We start from the raw sequence: 23,332 nt of genomic DNA, 5'->3' as shown, positions 1-23,332 counted from the left end.
CGGAAATACGATAATTATTAATGTTCTTATCTGATGGTAAAATATATAGCTCATGTAGGTTGATTTATGACTTTCTCTCAAGTCTACGCACACACACACACACACAGACACACACACACACACACTGTATCCTTGAGAAGCGAATAGAAATTGCATGATTGCTTCTTTTCTTCATTATCAGCAACAACGTGCAACCTCACGCTTCCCGCAGTTAACAGTCCAATGATGATTGTCTCCCCTGGCTATCCAAACAACTACGTAAAGTGAGTAAAGAGATTTTACAATAATCTGACGTAAATTAATGCATGATTCAAGCCGGTTCACGCCGGATCAAAAGATGTATACGCATCTAGATAGACACTCTTCGCCTTGACAATAATGTCACCAAATGAAAATATGCTTGTATTGCGGTTAACTAATATGAATGAGGCAGGCTTGTGTTTTAGTTTCGGAACTTTTTTTATTTGTTTTCCTTACAGTGGACTGGACTGTCAGTGGACTATAAATGCACTGATAGGTAAAACCGTCACGGTGAGAGTTTTGTCACTTGATTTGGAAAATGTGCCATCGTGCGTGAATGATTACCTGCTGTTCAAAGATGGTAAGTAAAGCTTCTGATGCATGTTGTGTTCCTCATGGAACTGAGTGAAGCAGTAGCTAAAGTTCTTGACGTTCATGTGGTAACAAAGAAAGTAAAAATGTAATCTTGGTGATATTCATGATCTGTAGTTTTTACCTATACTCACCAAAAAAGATGATAAGATGGTAGATGATAATCTCATATGAAGTATATTTGTTCATAATTCACTGTTACAACTCCACCATTGTATTGCTATAGAACGAATGCAGACTAGCTATTCCCGAAATGTTCGTAGCCCTACGAACTTCTTAAGCCCATTCGTAACACATTGGCTGCATCAAAGTTAAGAATTCTTAGGGCTACGAACGTTCCGAGAATAAGGGCCCAGAATGGTTTTCTGGAATAGTCATCAGGCCTTTCTGCTTTTAAAGGGCCATTGGTATTTTAGCTAAATGGAAGAATGTCGTCGTGATTCACTGATGTATTAAAACATTGACTTTGGACGTCTTCCGCTGCTCGTTACCTCAGTGTTCAACAGAGTCCACAGTTAATACATTTTACGTTTAAGGTACGGCAACGGATGCTCGCCAAATGGCAAAGATTTGTGAACAAACGTATACTCCCATCGTCAGCTCCAGTAACCATATGACCATCATATTTCACTCAGACAGTTCTGTCACAGGAGGAGGATTTCGTTTGCAGTACACATCTGGTAATAGCCTTAGCAACTGCTTTTTGCTTTTACGAAAGTGATCGAAGACTAGGTCTTGTTCTTGTCTTCCTTGGGATAATATACATTCCTGCTGATCAGAATGACCTAACATGTTTACGACCACAGAGACCTGTTATGTGCGAAACTCTGTTTTACCCCGTTTCCAGCAAAAGAGGGACGTTTAACTTATCTATCTTCCCCAGAATATACTTTACTTGCTCTAACGGTTGATGATATTCATCCCACCCGGTCCCAATGATTTAAATTATATATATATTGTGTTATTTTTCACGCGACTGGTTTTATGCTGTTACAGCTACCGACTGTGGACTGTCAGACCTTTCCGCTTCTTCTGTTTTATGGAAGTACTTGACCTCTCTTGGCTATCCTTCGAACTATGACAAGTAGGTGCCCAAGTAGTTGGTTAATATTAGCAAATAACACGTGGTAAATAGCACCCCACACATGACCGCTACGCACCACTGCACACGAGTTGACCAACGAAACAGGAGACAGGTGTCACAATGCACTAACCTCGGAAGTGACACATCAATGGTAGAAGGCTTTCTTTGAAGAACTGAACGATAATTTTGAGTGTTTTATTAACTTTTCTTTTTTATTTAATAATCACTGCCTGTTCCGAGTGCCTTATGACTACGGTAAAGTTTTCATTACTCTGAACAGTCGCGACCGTTGAGTATCCAAAGGCCTTCTCTATACAAAATAGGTTTTCACTGAGCAAATACCCGGACTGGAATACATTTAAAAATTGTACACTTGAACAGATTACTTGTTTATAGGTTTGTAATACCAGTTTATCTATACAAATTCTCTTTTCAGCAACGTCAACTGCGAGTGGAAAATTACAGCGCCATATTATTATAAGATTAAAGTTGAAATTGCACATATGTGGTTGGAATATTCGTCACTTTGTTCAAGTGATTATCTTGCCTTCAGAGATGGTAAGTTCGTACAGACGTTCCTCAGACAAACATAATCATCGTGATCTTCGTACTCTATTAGTTTTCAGTTACCTCAGGGACAATGCCTGAATAATTAATCCAACATATGCGAATGTACCGTCGAATCAAATAAAACTGGGGTTTTTTTGTAGTTATTTTCTTTTCTTTTCTTTTTTTTTTTTTGTTGTTGTTGGGTTTTTTTCGTATGTTTGTTTTATGCAGCTTTTAATATTTGCAAGAACCTGGTACTTTAAGCATGATGATCGGCACATAACGCATTTTATCACAATTACACCAAATATATGTTCTATTAGTACCAGTTTCATTGGAATACTACCACGCATATGTATATGGCGCTGACTGAGCAAATATCTTTTTCAAGGTCCATCGTATTGGTCTCGTCAGTTGGGCAAATATTGCGGAGTTCGCAGCAACAAGCAGATCGTCAGCACGGGCCCCTACATGACCATCACCTTCCACACCAACAGCTTAATCACCAGACCAGGTTTCAATCTGAAATACATTGCCGGAAAGTTTCCTACAACAACAACAATAACAACAACAACAACAACAACAACAACCACAGGTACAATAATTGTGTTTTGGTGATCAACCATTTATCATTTTGGTGTAAGACGACTGAAATGTGCAAGAGACAGGGTCGTGAGCTGGGGTTAGGGGAGCTGCCGTGGTTTTGAGTATTTGGTGGTGCCTGGGGATGGCATTGACGATAGATGCATGCAGTATACTTGATCCCTCCCTTGTTCACGAAAATCGTATGTTACACACTTTAACTATTTATGAATAGACAGGGCACGTTCTGTTATTCAGGTGCAGGAAATCTACAAATGAAAATCTATCCATCTTCAGTCAACATAAATTGTATAGTGTATGATCTTTCCTAGCTATGTTTGTAGTACTATCCATTTATTTGTCTTTTCTGTTAAGATCTACTCTACAGTTTATAACTCTGAACACAGGGACTTGGATTGATTAGAAACAGCGCTCGAAAGACATTTATGTGTATAGACCCTACCCTAGTACTATATAAAAGGAAAGGCATGTAACGAAGAAACCACCCAAGATACAAGTCCTTGGGACTCTGAATTCCCCAACCAACTGCCAAGACTAGAGAGTGAGTGAGTTAAGATTTAACGCCACATCGGCAATATTTCAGCCATATTGTGATGAGAACATTTAATTGTATTAAATGGTAGCCCATGATAAATTATAAAAAAGCTGTCATCGACGGAGAGTAAAACCGAATAGAATATCACAATATCAAGTGAGTGAGTTAACATCAAACCTTACATAGGCAATATTTCAGTCATATCGTGACGAGAACATTTAATACTGAAACTGAATATATGTGTATCATAAAACCTGTCGTCAGAGGACAGTAAAACATCTAGAACATCACAGTTACAATTTAAAACTAGTGTGAAAGTGGAAAGAAACTAATATCACTATTTGGACAAGACAATATAAATCACCAACAACCGAAGGTAATTCACCATGCTAGGGACCATGGGGACTTACAGTACAATTGCACAATATCAAGACTGAAATTAAACTAGCATATATCTAACTAAGTAACTCTTCAAATTAGGACAATAAATTTAGAAAAGGGCTGGGGATAGGTAACAACTGAAAGTAGACCATCACTCTAAGGGTCATATGCCTTACGGTACTTTGGCTACTTGTATGGACCTTGACTGGACTTATAGCATCTTTTCACCCACTGGCGATTGTACTTATAGCCAGATATAATAAAACAACAAATATTCTACGATTAAAAAGTGTCTAGAGCTAAACAGGGTTTGAAAGTTTGGGGACTTACGTACCCTCTCAGGAGGACAATATTCTTACAGTACTTTAATCTCCTTCGAGTATACAGCCACTGTAAATCGAAGTTACTAATCTGATCTACCAATCATTAAAATATATCTATATACAGATCATATTAATCAGAATTCATCAATGAAATCAATTCCCTTTGAAAACCAACAATTAAAGTGAGAACTAACAGTGTTACAAAGTTCCTTAACTGTTTACTGTAAAATTTATCTCATGTGATGGAGAATTCATCCTGTCAGGAGTAGTACTCATAGCGCCCAGGTTATATTTTTCAGAGAGACCGCATGCTTCTAATTGCGGAAGTTCAATGCACAGCGCCATCAAATACTCTTGGAAGTATTTGGCATCCCCTGGGTATCCCGATTACAACTACAACAAGTAAGTAGATATATGCTGTTTTGTAGATAAGCTGTTTTTGGTTTCTACTGGCAAGTTAATAGAGTGACTCCTGTTCTCGCTCAGATGGGCACAGCCATACTTACGAAACTGCATACTATTTGTCACCATCCGTAGTGAGGAACGTTGCTGGGCTTTATGTGATGAATCTTTCCAATTCAGGGTGTTGGCATTATATATAATTATGAGGGTGAGTTTAACATTTAAAGAAACATCGGCAATATTGTAGCAACATCATGACTAAAACAGGTATTACGTTCAAGAACGGCTACACTCAATTTTTGGGTACTCGTTTTACCACTGCATATAAAAGACTTCTGGTTAGTCATAAACGAAACACCATTTTTTAAAAAAAAAAAGCTTGTGGTTAATTAATACCAAACGCTCAAGGGTTGCTGAAAAGCCATCTGCTTCTCTCTCGCCCGCAAACGAAACCTCAGACTGTTTACGTAACTCTGTCGCAAGAGCCCTGCAGTGACGTCATAGAAGGAACGATTTTCAGTTAGTTAGATAGAGAATGTGTAGGAAGCTCGTCATTTTGCTGTTTTCTCGACGTCATCAATGCCGAATCGTTGTGTTGCCGTCAATTGCTCCTTGGTGATTGTGTCACTATGCACAGATTTCCACCGGACGCCGAAGTTTGTGCTTAAATTCGTTGCTAGTGTGTGCGAAGCGCGCGTTGTGGAAGCCTGTGGGAATATACTGAATCTGATGGTTCGCCCCTACCACGCTTCCAGGAAAATGGAGTTCATGTTTCACCGAGACTGCTTGCTACACATTGCTGACCAAAAGGATTTTGCATGAATATAACGCTTTCTTCCTCGGAAAGGAAGTGACAATATTATCGTATATATCGTATATAAGCAGTGTTATGTAAAATCCTAATGTCCATCAATAAAATACATATTTTACTACCAGTGAAAAGTAATTTTGATTTTGTAAGTAGGTGAAAACATACTTAAATGGCATTTATCCTCAGACAGGGCGCCGCCATCTTTGAAAATCGTGAAGTCACGGGCTAAAGTCCGTTAGAATTATTGAGATTACGGTTTGTTCTCATCAAATTAGAAAATCAAAACTACTTTTACTAGTACATTGTAGTTAAATATGTATTTGAATCATAACCAAAGGGAGTTTCATGACACAACCTGTAACATAACCTAAGTGAGGTCGGTATCGAAGTGAAAATACTGCGCGATAAATGACTTCTCTTGCTAAATTTACTTGGTTTGTATGCATTTTGAAACTGAAAAAAAAGAAGCGATCTGCGAATTTGTAACAGGAATGTAGACATTTTATAGTTTGCCTATATGAATCATAATTCGCTCACACGCCCTACTGTATGTCGTCTGCATCATTACGCTTCACGACGAAAACAATGATTCTGTTGAAAACTACGACAACTTAATAAAAACAAACGGCCAATATTAAAATGTAAGTTATAGGAGCAATGCCAGGCTATTACCTTGTTTGAGGAATGTATCCATCAAAATCCACAATAAACGAGTGATATATAATTCATCTGCAGATTTCCCAAGTGATGTGTCTCTTAAAAGTCTAATATACGAAAACGTGATGTATCGTTTCAGGTTTTTCACATTGCTGTAAAGTTTCATTCGTCAACCTGTATGGCACACCTGGCAACTAATTGCATAATGTGCTTCATTCTTTTTAAAAAGTTATTTAGTTAACCAATAATGAGCAATCAATCAATGTATTGGCGGTTAATCCATTGAAAGAAGGGTGTTGTTTTCACACAGACACGACAGAGTGTTGTCAGTAACGATTAGTAAATGTGCATACATAAACACTACCTTTGGAAAAAACCCATTTAAATCCGCATAAAAGTAATTAATCAATCAGCGTGTTATCGGTTCATCCTTTGATCGATCCAAACACAAGAAATGCCAAATGGTGGCCTTTGTCGGGTAATCTAAGTGGCGTTACCACGAATTATACCTGTTACAAATTCATTACCTGAGCATCAAGTGAATAATGACAAATAACGTGTAGGTTTACGACCTAGTGACACCAAGTGCTTTTGACGGAATCGTCTATGAAAAGAAGGGTTGTAACTCGGAAACTAGGCAAAGCAGGAGACAAAACCAAATGATAGTAGACTGTGAGAACATATAGCTTTCATTATTCACAACAGCTGTCGCGATTTCAGGTTTGTACAAAATGCAGATGGACTCTGCATAGACCCTCACATCTATACCTACCGCTCTGATTGATTGAAATTTCGTTTGCGGTTGAGAATTGTGCACTGTTGTAAAAAAGGCCGATTTAAGGTAAAGATGGAAATGAGCAGTTTTATTGACGGGGTTTTATTTATAACGATGTCAATTAGTGACTTATGCATTTGCACCCCCTAGTGTATATGTGATCTTTAACAACATTTAATATTAGAGAAAGAATTCTACAAAGGACAATAAATTTAAACAAGAAGCTGAAATATGACGTCCAGAGCTTTTGGCTTTAAACTTATTTGTCTGTTTGAGACAATACAAGGTAAAAGCAATCTATAGATCACCAACAACGAAAGGTAGATCACCATGCTAGGGTATTATCAGGGTGGGGATAGTTATCAGGGAGAAAAAAGCATAATGTTGATTGATAGCGGTAAGAACAAAAGGAAAGCTTGTTTTTCAAACTAACTGACTGCCGTTAATACACAGTGTATTATTTCATCAAATCCGTTCATCTCCTTCTTCTTAGCAATATTTACTGCCAGTGGACAATCTCTGCCCCGGTTGGATACAAAGTAAAGGTTGAAGTTCAGACCATGTCTTTGGAATACGATCCATCCTGTTCTAGAGACTACGTGCTCTTCAGAGATGGTAAGTACAATGTTCCCTTTTACAAAAGTACTTAAATATACTTTTAGTCATATGTTCCTCAGAACTGAATTGGTTTGCAATTATCACTGGTCCGTAACCAGTGTTTTTATTCTGAAGTATCTCTTTAAACCGACAACGCAATGATTCTATATATTTTTCAAGGTTCATCCTCTTACTCTACTCGGTTGGGTAAATACTGTGATGACGTCACCGGCTACATCGTCAGCTCCAGCAACGCCATGACCATCACTTTCCGCACCGACAGTTCAGTCACAGACAGGGGATTTTCTCTGAAATACATTGCGCGGACGAAAGGTGCTTCATTTTATATTATTGTGTACGCGTTTCCTCTTTCAAGAAAACACGTATTGAAACACACGTTTCTCCAACCTTGTTTTCAAATTATTTGAAGAGAAAACCCCCTGAGGGCAGCACAAAACAACACACAAATGAAACCCTTATGTAAATATATGTGAAAATGGAAACTGAGTGCCCGAGAAAGTGATAACTGTAATGTTATGTACTATATCAAAGATTCCACCACGTCACTCAATAAATTATTTGTTTCTTCTAAGAGGGTACGTCAGATAAGTTTCCAAGCAGCTGAGCATTTACTCCCATGTCTGCTTATGTATGAATAATTGCACTTTTTGAGGAGTAACTTGCATTTTGTATACTCCTACTACTTTAAAGAATTGAGTACTTTTATTCAGAGTTTCTTATCCTTATTTGTTAATTAGCACGTTTAAGTATATGGTTATAAACGCTTCTCAGTAGGCCTAAGTTTTGAGCTATTCTTATATTGCCAAACAGTTGGCAGACATTTTCAAACACTCAACATTGAAGCCAATGCAGTGAACTCGGACAGTGGGTACGGCTATAACAGCATATGTATATATAGGCATCGCTTAACATATGCTAACGCTGCTATGCAGTTCAGACACCTAGACGAATTAGCACACACACGCCAATTTAGATACTTGAGTAAAGTACGCAAGGTATTATAGATCCATTAGGTTTTAAGTGATTCTTATGCGTTTGTGTACTCACACATTTGAAATTAATTGAGTAAATGTGATTTTTATTGAATACAAAACGCAAATACTTGTATTATCTGGAGCCCTGGTTACGTATTTCCAAATACATTTAAACTTTTCACCTTTCAATCGTAGAATATATGTATTTGCATTTATGGCTAGATATGTCTAAATTGTATTGTCTAAATAGTGATATTAGTTTTCACTTTCAGTGCTAGATTTAATTCAAATTGAGATATTCTCGTTGTTTCTAGTCAATTTTTACACTGTCTTGCCTGAATCCAATTTTAGAAATAGATACTAGCTTTACTTCTCAAATACTGTCTAGTTTGTTTTACTGTCCTCCGCCAACAGGTTTGTATTTTGCATGAATTTATGATGAATCTACTTGTTTTAGTCACGATATGGCTGACATATTTCCGACGTGACTAAATTTTATCTCAATCATTCAGTCACTCACTGACTGTTTATTTGTGAAAGGAAATAATAATGCCTGATATATTTATTCACAATGAAAGGTTCCCTTTTTAGTGCTTCAAAAGGTGAACTGTCACGTTTCTCTCAGAGCATCGTCATCATCAGAGAGGGGTGGATGGGAGCATTGTGGCTCAAGACACGGGATTATTCCTCAAGGCGGCTTTGACAGGACCTCATTGATTCATCGTCATATAAACTTCACTCGAACCCAGTGTTGCAGAAGTGTTTAATATCACAGGTATACCTTTTTTCAGCGTGTGGCGAAGATGATACGATCAGCTATGAGGCAAAATATATTGAATCACCGAATTATCCTCTGTCGTACCCCAAGTAAGTATAAGGGACACTTATATTTGATTCATACCACGAGGAGCTGAACGAAACACACAAGCAATAATACATCTTAACTGGACAATGAATAAGTATAAATAAAAATTGAAATGTATCTCGGACATCGGCGCGTCATTTTCATTTGTACTTGTGCGCGTAACAATTTTTTATTACCATTAAAAAAACAATTATGAATTTGCCGCGTCCCGATCAACAATTTGTCCAGTATGTGAATGAATGTGTGTAACAATGAGTGTGACTGACTCTACAACTCATTAACAGGTAGTAAACTTTCCAAGCTGTAGTTCTGACAGAAAAAAATATAAATGTGTTTCTCCCTTGACGCTTTTCTTTTACTTCTTTTTCTTTTTTTTTTTTTTTTTTTTTTTTTTGTGCTGTTAAAATATTTTAAAAAGTTCTACCGCCCTGGCCACTTTTGAAACAAATATGCCAGAGAAATATTTATTATTTTATGCAGCCTAATATATGATACATGTAAGCGTAAGAATGAACATCTTTATTAATACAGAAGTTGTTCGTCCAAATAGTGTTGTTGTCCTTAATACCAAAACCTCCAGGCGAATCAGATGCGTGATTGGCATGTAGAACTTGTACGTTATACTATACGTAGCATGCATTACTTCACCTTGATTCGCATAACCACGAATGATATGGATTTAGTACTTCTTTGATATCTAAATACGACGTTTCAGAGGTAGCCCAGAAACGCACCTGTCCATATGACCTGTATGAAGCATATATAATTGCAATGCCTGTGATGTTGAGTAAAACATATAGTAGATTATAGTCATGCTATAATTAGATTCTACGTTTGTACCGAATTTCTCTTATTTTATATGTACACGCAGAACACATGGCTAATACTATGGTCCATTTCAAATTTAGCAATGCGGACTGTGAGTGGACAATCAGCACATCCATTGACGGATATGTCATCCACGTTGAAGTGGTCTCTTTCAACCTTGAGTACGACAGCACGTGTTCCTATGATTATGTACAGCTCTATGATGGTAATGGCTTATGATTAATCATAATTACCGAATACGATAAATCACGGTTATGCTAGAGATCGGTAAAAGACAGATGCCTACAGTGAATTTAATACCAATCCTTTGTATTAAACTAGAAAAACTCCGCGACCTGGGTGACATTTGCGGTGACACGGACATTATATCCACGTTGACGAAGCACACGTCAAAGCGTTATTTGGATTCATCATTGTGATGTCCGATTGTCGAGATTATGTACTTTATGTTAACTTTGCTTGATGTTGACATAACCACAAATAAAAACAAATTAAAGACTTTTCTTCTAGCAATGTATCTGCTAACAAATGTTGCCAACATTAGCTGATCGATTGTTTAATTATCACAGTCTTCTCTCATGTGATATTCTGTCAGTAGTGACGAGTTTTGAAAGCCCGATCGGTCGATGGTGTGGAACAGATGGACCAAATACACAGACAACGGGGCAGACAATGAAGGTTAAATTCCTCTCCGATGGTTCGACGTCCCGCTCGGGATTTAAGTTGTCTTTCACGGCCGGCGAACCAACATATAGCTGTACGTGTTTTAGTTTTATTCGTTCATTTCAGGATACATTGCATCGGTTAAGAGAATAGAATCCATCAATGGTCATCTATGTAAGCTTAAATAACACTTTGACACAAGCAGCAACATAGTACCTATCTCGTAAAAGAAGATGTTTGTAAAACATTTCACACATCATATGTGTAAATAGATAAAGAATATGTTGACGCGGTGGCTGACATTTAGGTGGACAAGGGCATGCTCCGTCATGTTCATCAAAGCGATCTATTCGCCCTGATCATGTTTTCTGGACCAGTGTTCGTTAGTCTAAAATTGCATCAAGCTCATACGGTTTGACATGACTGACATGCCTAATGGATATAGCGTTTGCTCGTCACACATCTGGTTTGCCCACCTTGATAAACCTGTAATATTGCTAAAAGTGGCGTTCAGTTTACACCCACATAAAGTAGTCTTAAAGCAAGAATATGCCAGAATATTAAGCCAAGCATTTACCTGTTGTATGTGTCGTTCCATCGTAATATCACATTTAGTTAGATCTAAGTAAGGTCTACAATATTTACTTTCACTTTACATTTGAATGGGCTTTTATGTTGTATTCTTTGACATTATTATTTATTTTACTCTGTTCATTATCTTTGAAATTCAGCTGTCGCGGCCCTGAACATCGGAGCCATAGTAGGAGGTGTGTTTGGCGGTATCACAGTTGTGGGTGTTGCCGTCTGCTGCTGCTGTGGACTTTGTTCCAGAAAGAAATCCAGCCCCAACGACCAACGACAGAGAAACAGACCACGTGAAGGCATCGTCTCCTTCATCAATGTCCCCAGCTACCCACAAACACCGCCTACTGCACCTACTGCTCCTGCTGTTCTGCCGTTTATGTCTGCACCACCTCCTTCTTACAATGATGTCGTGAAGAATGATCCCCCACCTTACTGTCAGGTAGTTCCACTATCAGACGTACAGCCTGTTGTGACGTCATCCCCTAGCGGTGCATCTGAGGATCAAGGGATAGATAACCCAGTGGGACCCAACAGATCTGGTGAAAGGTTCACATGATGTACACGTTTGTATTACTGGAGTCTACTCATCATTTAATATTCATGAAATGATCATAAGATATAGGTCACTTCTTAATTAGAGCCAGTGTTAAAAATGTCGAACGACAAGACTTCGTATCATATAAGAAGTGTATCAAACTCCTAAATAAAAACAAGAAGCCCACAGGGCTGAAACCTCCAAAAATGATGCTCGCCATGTTAACATGTAGCCCTTTATCAAAACAGGAAACTGAAATAATGTGTATTAATAATGTATGCGTAATTAATGAATTACTTGTAGTGAGGTAAACTTAAACACATGCAGAAGAATTGTACAAAGCATTCCTTGGTCACTGTTGATTCATATAGAGTCACTGCATCTGAATCAGAAAAAGAGGCAAAGTCAGAATGGTCTTGCAGTGACCACAGGGGATTTGTAACTCTCCTTCTGAAAAGTAAACATGTGCAACAAGCAAATTTAACAAATACAACTTGGTCACTGAAAGCACTTACTTGACCAAGTGGTTAAAAAATTAAGTTGTAAGCTCGCCATGAAATTAGCAAGTAGCTGGCCTCGGGCAGACGCTAGTTTAGATACTGATATTCGCATATTAATGAGATGATACAATGTGTCTCTCAATTGCATGTAATCTTTATCTGGTAAGATGTTTCCAGGGAGTTATGTACGTAATGGTTGAATTTTTAACATTTTTTTAAAATCATTTTGAATGGATGTCACCATTTTGGAAGTTAAAGATCTTTCACCGACTGATGGCTTTTCAAGAACGATTGCCCATGTGATAATTGTGAAAATATATCGTTCAATCCACACAATCCACCAAAGAAAGACACCTGAGAATATACCCTTTGATGCAATATATAGAGGACACTAAACGACCTTCCGTGTAATGATTTGGTATCAGACGAGTGAAAGCGAGTTTGATACTAAATCTTTAACGATGTTTAATGAAAATGGTATTTCACGGAAGCGAGTTTAGTATTCTGTTTATTACTCGCCAACATAAATTGACAGAAACTGCGGCGAAATTGTCTACAGTGTGAGGACTCTCATCTTTCAAGTCAAGCAAGGTCTAGTAAAATCGCGACATCAACATTAGTATTGTGACGTCACAACTTTGAACCATTTTGACGTCATACGCCAAGCGTTATTACACTAGTGTAATATTGAAGTGAAAATATTGCACTGCAGTATCTTCAATGGGCGAGTAATAAATTTTAATATTTTGTTATTGTTTTTGTTTTGAATAAAAATATCCAATATATATGTTGCACGTGGCATGTTTTTGATTATTATTATTATTATTATTATTATTATGTGATTTTATTCTAATATCATATATGTCCACATGCACGATTGCGAGGGCATGTGAATATTTTGTCTGTCACGGGTAAATCGTACGACTTTACTGATGTTTTTATTTTGATGGAATCCACGAGCACGGCTTATGAAGAATCAAATTCATCTCTGTGTCAAAGGACACTGGCAATATAGAAGTGCAAAAGAATTAACGTATCAGCTATGTTCACAACACACTGAAATATTGAAATTTATTGACGACGCTAGGTGTTCGCAGAAAGGCAAGCATGTTCTCGCCTGTCCTCGCACCAGTCGTTGGCAAATTTGCCCCAAAATGGAAATATCAAAGTTGAGTAATGTAGGCGTTCTGACTGTTAACATATTGATATCATATGCTTCGAGTTAGTTGATTTCCAACATTTTTGGGAATAGGTCACTAAATCTATTTACGTTTCCATATGAATACAAGGGAAACGCTATTTTCCAGGGCATTATCATTTGTACAAGCCCGAGGTCTATCGGTATCTGCGCGATGAAGGAGGGCAGTAGAAAAGACCGAGGGCTTCTGCAACTGACAATACCCTGACCCAACCGTTACCGTTATTATGGCAACAATAGATAATATTTTTAATAAAATAAAAATGCACACAACGACATCGGTTTCGAAGCATCAACAACAAACGACGGAGGTCACTGACACACTTTTTTTACAAGAAACGTCATAGATCAAGACATAACGTCATAGAACAAGACAGGTAACGTCACTACTAAGAGTGACAACACTCGACTTTGACATTTACACATACTTGCATTTGTTCAATGACAAACAACTTTGTGAGTTCCAGACGATATTTTCATTGTTGTGTGTTGTATTGTACAATTGTCATGGTTGGCACAGGCATTGAAGTGAATGACTGCACAGGTATATGTGACGAATGTGAGTCAGAAATATTGAACCCAAGTTCAAACGAGCTGTAGATAATTGAACATCTAGAACTGATCGACTGACGTCACCTAACAACGGGCTTGATAATGGCCCGTCGCCAAACATTTTGCGGTCATTATCAAGTTACAGTGGCCCGCTCTCTTGTGATAACGCGAGGTCGTTTTAATCTATCCATTCTGGCAATAATAGAAGTTCATCTGCGTTGCACGACGTTGATCAGTAGGGTAGATGCTTCAGAGTGCAGGTAAGCAGAAAGCGTGATTCTCACCATTTCAGGACACAAAACTGCAAAAATATCTGTTTGTATGCCATATACAGTGGAAACCTGATAAGTAAACTTTCAAGGGACTCGTCCAAATTGTTTACTTATCAGGTTTTTTACTTAAGAATGAAGATTTTTATGGATATCAACTTCTTTATGTGAGAACACAACGTTTCGGAGTTAATGCTTACTCCTTCATCAGGTGATTGAGAAAGGGGATACAGAGGTGTATTTATATGTACAGGTAAAACAATAACAAAGTAACAAGTGGAATGAGTTAACGAAAGCTGGAAGCCAGTATAAACAAGCACTGAAAGGAAGCCGATAGTTATGATAACAATGATGGAAGCCAATGGTAATGCATTACAGTTGATTGGATATGTTTACATAACACAGATGCGGGGTAAGGACGATGTACATGATTGGGGATAAGGACGGAAGCCAATGGTGATGCATTACGCATGATAGGATGATGTACATAACACACGATCGGGGGTGAGCATGTTTACATGAGGGTTGATGATGTACAAACACAAGTAGGTAAGGATGTACTCGGATAGACTGACTATACATGAATTACATAGATAGAATGTACACAGATAGATGAGATTAATTTATCAATAAGTCCCAGGTACTTGGTAGGTACACTCCTTGGTCGCGGTTGATGGCTGGTTTCTGTCTCCGGATCTCGATGGCCTCTTGCAGTTTCCTTTGGCGCCAGTTGTTGTTGTTGGTAGATAGTATCCTAGTGTCCTCCCATCGAATTGAGTGTCCAGGGTTCTTGAGAATGTGTTCAGAGATGGCCGATTTCTGGTCGAGTTTGCTGACTGAGGTCTGATGTTCCTTCATTCTGGTGTTGATTGGTCTCAGCGTTTCTCCAATGTATAGGTCGCCACAGTTGCAAGGGATCTGGTAGATGCATCCTCTTGGGTTAGGGTGTTCACAGCTGGGTCCTTTACCGTTGGCTTTTAGGTAGGTCTTGATGGTCTTGCCACTGGAGAAGGTGACATCGATGCTGGCTTTGGTCTTGATGAGGCGTGATACTTGATGACTGATGGGGCCAAGGTAGGGTATGGTTACTCTGATGGGTGATGGAGAAGGTTGATGAATATTTGTATTTTTTTAAACATCATATATGCAAGGTGTGTGAAAATGGGTTTTGAATTAACAATTCTATAAGGACGAAACCTTTTGGATGAGCAGCCTCTTTAATCAGCTGGAGCGACGTTTCGATACAGCTTCTTGTATCGTTGTCAAGCAAGCAAGAGGTAAGAGTCACACTTGCTTGACAACGATACAAGAAGCTGTATCGAAGCGTCGCTCCACCTGATTAAAGAGGCTGCTCAGCCATAAAGTTTTGTCCTTATCTGATCCACCAACTTCTAAACATGCCTCGCAACGCAGTTAACAATTCTAACCCATACAAGCAGGTGATTCATATAATGAGCATCGATCTTTACAGTTGGGTTATGACATTGCCATGCTTGACAGTCTTGCTAAAGAGCGATAATTACATTTGATGTTTCCGAACAACCATAGCCAACAAAAGAGACAAATCTGCATGTTCCTTTGTCCGTTCGTTCGTTGACATACCCAGTGTAACACAGTACCCAAACCCGCACAACTACCCGAACTCGCACCCCTATGTTATCAAACGGCAGTAATAAGTTATAGGGAAAACCTGTAGGTCCCACAAACCAAGCATTGCTCAATTTCCCAGAATATGTGCACTAACAGAATACGTCGCACTGACAGAGATTTTCCTTACCTTGCCTTTCCTCCTTTGTAACCAGTTAATCCTGCTTCTGTGTAACCTGTTACTAGTTATACTGTATGGTAATAAAATTCAGTAGAGTACAACCCCTTAAATAATAGTGACTGCATCATATCTGTGCTGAACCACCAAATACAATTTTTTCGTTATATTTTATATGCGTGTTTCCTTTGTCGGGTGTCTTTAGCGGCTATCACCTTGACGTCGATGTAGGTCACGTCCGTATACGCGTGTTGCACTCTATTAAATGCTCTTTTCCATGGAGCCTTCCCTGACCAATAGGGTGCACGCGGGACGTCAAGGAAGTACTTAAACAAGTTGTACAGCTACATTGTGAGATGATTTACTAATGTCGACTTTGCATGAGAGCTCTCGGCGTCGGCAGGATTTCATTATGAACATACCCTGTTTCGTTGGAATATGTGTGTTGTTTTATGGACCGCTGGTCTCAAGTGAGTCTGGGTGTATTCATTCTGGCACATATTTTATAAGTTACCTGACAACTTGTCAAAAACGTATGAACAGACCGTGCATCGACATTGTTCTTTTGGTAAAACTTTGCCAATCGAAATAAATTACTATGGGATCTACGTTACACGTACTGTAAATACAAATGACAGGGGTTTTAAATAATAGTCAGACAATGCATACGTATTTTACATTTGAGACTGTCCCAGGAAATGTATCATATTTACCAGCTTTCTTTGTTCAATGACCCATCAGAAAACAAGAAAGTGGAGCTACGGCCTGTCGCCTATCTAAACAAGATGACGTTTAATATTGTTTAATGTTAACGCCGCGCTAATGTCTGAAGAACGGCGACAACTATCGCCATATTATACAGTTGTTAACAGCTGAATTATAACTTAAAAGGTCATAATAACATAAATAACATCAAGGATATCACGGGAAATGGCATTAGCTGTTGCAATATGTGTATATACGAATCAAATATCACCATATTTTACTAATACGTCCCCCACATGGATACAGTTTTTATGCAAATACCTCTTATATTATATTGTATAGAGAAGGTTTGGCGATTTTTCTGTAAACTACCTATAAGCCACAAAACAGTAATTAAAGTTGTAATCATTGTGCCATAACGAATTCTAACGAAGTCAAGACTTGTCCTAAGAATGTTTGTAAATGAAACTGTCTAGCTACTTGTCATGGGGGAAAACTGCTTTATACAAATAATACAGAACGAACAAAAAGCATAAACATGCTCAAATGTATCTGTGTGCATGAATTTAATTTCTAACAAGATAGAAAATGCAACGAAGGTGTTCAGTTATTTATATTTCACATTTCATTTTCAAAGCTGTGGATGATTTTACTTACAGACATTGATAACTATGTACAGATACACCGCTTAATGTCTCCACATTCATTCATTCATTCATTCATTCATGCATTCATTCATTCATTCATTTCATACTATACAAATACCATATCTACATAACATGACTTTAAACCAGCAATTTAGCATGCAATAAATTACATACGGACGCTACGAATAAGGGAAAACATCAGTCTGAACTGTGACAGGTATCTCGGACTATCAGATTAGCAGTTCCTTTTTAACGTTCTCTCTATACACATAATTACCGTATGTAACCCCACGCGAATTGTTGACAATGCAGCGTACACAGTTCAACCCTTATCTTATGTTGACAAACTAACTTGAAAGGCATTGGAACTTCATCTTGACGCACAACCCTGTATCCAATCTCCTTGTCGATGAGTTTTGAATTATCAAATCAGTAATAGACATAATGAGCATCGATCTTTGCAGGTGAGTGACAATGACGTGCATTAAACATTCTGCCGAACTTAGCAATCTGTTTGAGCTTGTGGGAATCTTGGTAAAAACCTGGGACTATTTTCGAAGCTCTCGTAACTTCTGACTGTCTAGGCGCTAAGAGATCGAGCTTCGGAAAACTAGTCCCAGTCTGACAGGGATATCAGCTGGCACCACAATAGAAAAGAACAGAGAGCATCCTTTGAAAACATTCAATTTGAGTTTCCTTTGCCCTGTCCTTTCTCTTTTGTTATAAATCCTGTTATCAGCAAGCACAAGCCCCTACGAAACATGTAGTTATTGCAAAATACAAATATGAGCAACACAGCGTGAATCATGTTGACAAAGTCTGTGCTGACCCACCTAACAATATCATTTCGTTATCTCATAGAAGTGTTTGCTTTGTGGGACGCCGTTGGTGACTGCCACCGTGACGTCGATGTAGGTCACATCCGTATAAGTGTGTTGTAGTCTATTCAAGTTCTGTTCATTGGAGCTTTACCAGTCCAGGTTGACAGTTACATTGAGGGTTTATCAACTAATGTCAGGTTTTCGTGTGAGCTCTCGACAGCGGCAGGATGTCATTATGAACATACCTTGTTTCGTTGGAATATGTGTGTTATTGTATGGGACGCTGGTCTCAGGTGAGTGTGATATGTAATGGTTTTGACATATATTTTATATGTCATGTGACAACTTGTCGAAATGTATGTTAACCATTTCGCACATATTGCAACAATAATCAGGTCAAAACTACATTGAAATGTCGATCGAATTATTGTCAGTTCTATATTTAGCATAACGAACTACACCTACGGTCAGTACAGGTGACTTAAGTTTGACAGACAGGGCACATGTGTTATAACCTTGAGACCGTCCTTGTAAATGTATTATAGTTAGTAATTTCATTTGTTCAATAGCTCATTTGTTACCTAGAAATTGGAGAAACTGCATAGCGGCTGCCAAAACAAGATGGCGGACTCGATATTGCGAAATGTTAACGCACAGGGCTGATAGTGCTTCAGTCAGTGAGGATATATTTATAGCCGCTGATCGGAAATAAAGTTGGAATTAAATAACTATATGTGTACGTGATTATATCATATCATACAGTTTGTGAGCAGCTGAATAAAATCATAAAGTCTGGCTGACAACGCCATTAACATAGAGTTTGATGGTACTGACTAATGCTATCTTTGGGTTTAACAATTCGTCCGTCGTTGTATAAAATGCGTTACATAAAAACACAACACATGTAAAACCAAACAGGAAAAGTATATATGTTTGATGTGAGTGGTCTGAAGTCAAAGAGGTAAACATTCTGTTTGGGCAGTCTAGTCCATGAATAATCTGATATATGTGGTCCGAAAGGCGGTAATAGTTAAGCACTTTCCCGAGGTACACAATTACAGTCTGTCAGAGTTAAGTTTGGTTTTACGACCCTTATAGCTATATTCCAGCAATACCACGTTGTACCCATGTAGGGAATCGAACCCGGGTCTATGGAGTGATGGGCGGACGCTTTAGTCACAAGGCTACGCCATCGATTGTCAGAAGCAAATGTTAACTTATTTTATAATAAATTTAGTGTGTGTCTTTAAACATCCTGCAATATATCCTATAAATGCCATTTTTCAAGTGTTTCACTGAAGGTGCTAGCACAATGTATACACATGGAGTAATGTATCGCAACATCTATTATTTTATCCTCTATACATTGATCCAAAATTAAACACTAATTATTTTCAATGATCATATTGATCCATTGGGGACACCATGGACTTTTTTGGGACGTTACTGTTGAATGTGAGCATCATGTGTTTCCGTATTGAACTTCAATTTTCAATGTACTACTGCTCGATAGCTTAGATACGTACCTGATTACGTTTATGATTAGTGTAGCAACTCATGCCTGAGATATACAGAATGTGGACTGTGATAAACCGACTATCGTGTAATTGGCCAGAACATCAGAAAACTATTGACTTAGCACCGTCATCGTTCCTGTACACCATCAGCGGGAACCGTATGGATGCAGGAGGCAACCGCCCCTTGGAATTTTTTACGGGTTATTTTTTCACATCAAAGTATTCGCATACTACTTCAATTCATGATGGAAATGTTGTCCATCTGACAAATGATTGGGACCAGAATGATACACCTAATCCAATTTTGATTTAATAAATCAGAGAAGGAATCAGGGCAAAGACATGGACTATACGGAACCCCATGAAATGAAGGTATTGTAAATGTGCAGTGACTAATGATGATTAACGAACAAATGACCTAATTAGAAATGGGATAGACAAAACATGGAATAGCTAACAAAACAATGAATACACAAAACACAGACATCGATTGGTGAAAAAATTAAACAATAGTTTTATATAGACTATCGACTTTGCTTCCTTTTTATATAAACAATGAGCCGATATCACGATATCATTCCCTCTTCCCCATAAGCGTTCATGGGCATACTAGTCGGCAGTGTGCCATGGTGTGTCAGCGCTGCACGCATACACAAGCCCGCCGTTGATACACTATCTCCATGCTGCACGCATACAGAAGCCCGCCGTTGATACACTATCTCCATGCTGCACGCATACAGAAGCCCGCCGTTGATACACTATCTCCATGCTGCACGCATACAGAATCTCCATGCACTATCTCCTCTTGGAAGTGCAGTGAAATTCTTTTTTTTTTTTTTTGTATATTTCAATTTTAATGTTGGAAGTGTAAATGTGTTTATTTCACGTTTTCATTGTTGATAATAAATAACGCAAATAATATTGCAATGAGTAAACTGAGTAATCTACATGTATATATTGAACAAACCTGATGGTGTCATGTATGTGATGCAAATACCATGTGCAATAACTGGACTGTCAGTTGAATTTAATCATGTATCCATTGCATAGTAATGCATGAACTGAACAAAGCAGATGTGTCTTAACATGTATGTAAAGTTAAGTTCAGAACGTTATGTACGTATGCTACAATTTTGAACAAAGTACCTTTCTTTTAAAAAAACGTAACAGGAAAAAATAATACTTCTAAGATATTGGAAATTCGATAAATGTCATTTTACCTTCAGTAAGCAAGAATTTGAGAGCATCTAATTTTAAAAAGTTCACATGGGTCGTGGACCCAACCACTAAGAAACGTTAGGATTTTGCATCCCTACTCATTGGCACATGTCAAGTGGCATGTTAAAAAGAGAGCGGTTTAAACATACCAAACAGAAAGGTCCTCAAGCGCCTAAATTTGTGTGTGTGTGTGTGGATGGGGGGGGGGGGGGGTGTTAAACTGAGAGTAACGGTGACTGTGAATACCTGTGACATAAAGAATATATTGTGAAGCACAAACTCAAAAATTAAAATTTTAATAGTCCAGTGTTTACGACTAAGTGGAGTCTTTCCCTGCACACATAACATTAAAATATATTACAGTGAATCATTGGTTTTATTTTACACGAACGCCGTATCCTTCAAAAACGGTTTAGTATTTTAGGCAACATCCAGCTAAGTATTATTTCACTTGATAAAGTGTTATCGGGAGGGTTCATGTCCTCGTAAAGCGTACAACAACTCAGCTACCGCTACTTTGACGAAGTGAACGTCGATCCCAGCTGTTATTCTAACCCGGTTTTGTGTATGGCTATAACAGCTCTAGTCATTTATTCCTTTAATCCAGCCGGTTATGGTTTTATAGAAATTCCAAGAACTCATAGACATGATATTTGACATGGGCGACAAAGGCGAACCATTATATTTTATTTCTGTATTTTTATTGCATAAAACAAGAAGTATGATACGATTTATGCCACGACGACCTCTGGGAAAGCTTACCAACTGAAACTGATGTTCATAGTCACAGTTTTCGAATTATATGAAATTATTTCCATGGCATACTTACTACTGACATGTACGGGTCCCCAACACTGTTCGAACACTGTAATGTATACCGTCCTTTGTGTGAAATAATGCTCCACTATTGTGTCCATTAATGAACTATTTTCGAAAGCTGTTTACTGCGATGATGTTACCAGGTAATCAACAGAATGTATGAATACTCTGTGTGCAATACCATGTCAGCAGTTTCATTACCCCGGTAAGAATGACCTATCGCTTAACTGTCATTGTCCCTAAGTTATAACCTTCAGTGTTTCAAGTTTATGAAAAGAAGTCATTTACAAGCATACAATGAACGTTTTACAGGTGCGTGTGACGTCACACTCCATGCTGAGAGGGAACCGCTGAATTTCACATCTCCTAACTACCCAGGCAACTACACAAAGTATGTAGGAATGACTTGTTCACCAGTAGAGTGCTCATCAATAGTCCATAAATTCATGTCTGTTGTTGAATGCTTATTGTAGTAGAAATTTATCATTGACATGTAAGCAATGTAGAATTAATGAACTGATATTTGACATAAATGTTTATGTCTATGGGCTTACACATGACATTTCCTTCAGTTCCAAATATCATTATTTTTCAGCAATGAAAACTGTTATTGGGACATCTATCCTGCAACAAGGGGCTACAGGGTTGTGCTCGAAATGGTGTATTCCAGTATCGAATACTCCTCTACCTGTGCATATGACGTCCTTACCATAGACGTCTTAAATGATGGTAAAGTAGTTGCACTGAAAATCTCGTTTATCTGGTATATATAAATTACTTATTGATTTCTTATCCACAAAAAAAGACTAATGTGATCACTGTTTCGCATCAAACGAGATTTACAAAGAAGATTAGTAATATGGAAACACATTTCACATTTTTATCAAATCATTCCTGACATTTTGTCTACCCAGGTAACCAAACTCAGGCCCCTTCGCGTAGAATCTGTGGAGAGAGCAGATGGAACATTCTGATCCAGGAAGACCAGCATTTCCATATAGTGTTCACGACTGATGGCAGTAGAACCAGCAGTGGTTTTCTAATTCGATACTATGAGAAAATTGGTGAGTAATGTCACGAACCTGGCTATGAAACAGTATTCTTACATCGTAAATGCATAAGAGGGTAAGATTCTTTAATGTCATAATGCCAATCAAACAAATCATCGTAAATGCACATACCGTTAAATCTCTAAATTAGAAACATGGTTGTTTTTCTCCATTTTCCCTTGACAAGACACTTAGATGGGCTTGAAAGTTATGACAGATGTGGTCAGATATACCTAATTAGGTGTGAGGGTTTTGAGTAGTTGGGAGTTGGTCAAAATCACGGATCAGTAAACACTGGTTTTAATCAAAACATTTGAAATACTCAGGAAGGCAAAATGCAGAGCACTTTATGCAGATCTCTCAAAACATCATTCAAACGGAAACAGTTCTTGCAATGATGACGTATTACCTCCGTTTACTAAAATAGATTCAACTGCATTGCTTCACAAAATACAACATGCATGATTATCAC

General features: G+C 38.1%; 1 protein-coding gene across 1 annotated transcript in view; it reads left to right on the top strand.

Annotated features, from left to right (window-relative positions):
• The window catches only part of LOC137271947 (cubilin-like), a 41,106-nt gene that overhangs the window by 5,648 nt on the left and 12,126 nt on the right, over positions 1-23,332 (top strand). The window contains exons 8-24 of the mRNA XM_067804329.1: positions 182-263; positions 480-601; positions 1,149-1,292; positions 1,609-1,696; positions 2,133-2,254; positions 2,637-2,840; positions 4,387-4,489; positions 7,226-7,347; positions 7,510-7,662; positions 9,116-9,191; positions 10,098-10,222; positions 10,613-10,774; positions 11,412-11,819; positions 18,368-18,550; positions 22,124-22,202; positions 22,407-22,540; positions 22,726-22,875. Coding sequence (XP_067660430.1) covers positions 182-263; positions 480-601; positions 1,149-1,292; positions 1,609-1,696; positions 2,133-2,254; positions 2,637-2,840; positions 4,387-4,489; positions 7,226-7,347; positions 7,510-7,662; positions 9,116-9,191; positions 10,098-10,222; positions 10,613-10,774; positions 11,412-11,819; positions 18,368-18,550; positions 22,124-22,202; positions 22,407-22,540; positions 22,726-22,875 — 2,457 coding nt within the window. The remainder of the gene's footprint in view (positions 1-181; positions 264-479; positions 602-1,148; positions 1,293-1,608; positions 1,697-2,132; positions 2,255-2,636; positions 2,841-4,386; positions 4,490-7,225; positions 7,348-7,509; positions 7,663-9,115; positions 9,192-10,097; positions 10,223-10,612; positions 10,775-11,411; positions 11,820-18,367; positions 18,551-22,123; positions 22,203-22,406; positions 22,541-22,725; positions 22,876-23,332) is intronic.

This window comes from Haliotis asinina, chromosome 2, assembly GCF_037392515.1.
Source record: "Haliotis asinina isolate JCU_RB_2024 chromosome 2, JCU_Hal_asi_v2, whole genome shotgun sequence".
In the NCBI taxonomy this organism is placed as follows: Eukaryota; Metazoa; Mollusca; class Gastropoda; order Lepetellida; family Haliotidae; genus Haliotis; species Haliotis asinina.
This window is presented reverse-complemented; position numbering and strand designations above follow the sequence as displayed.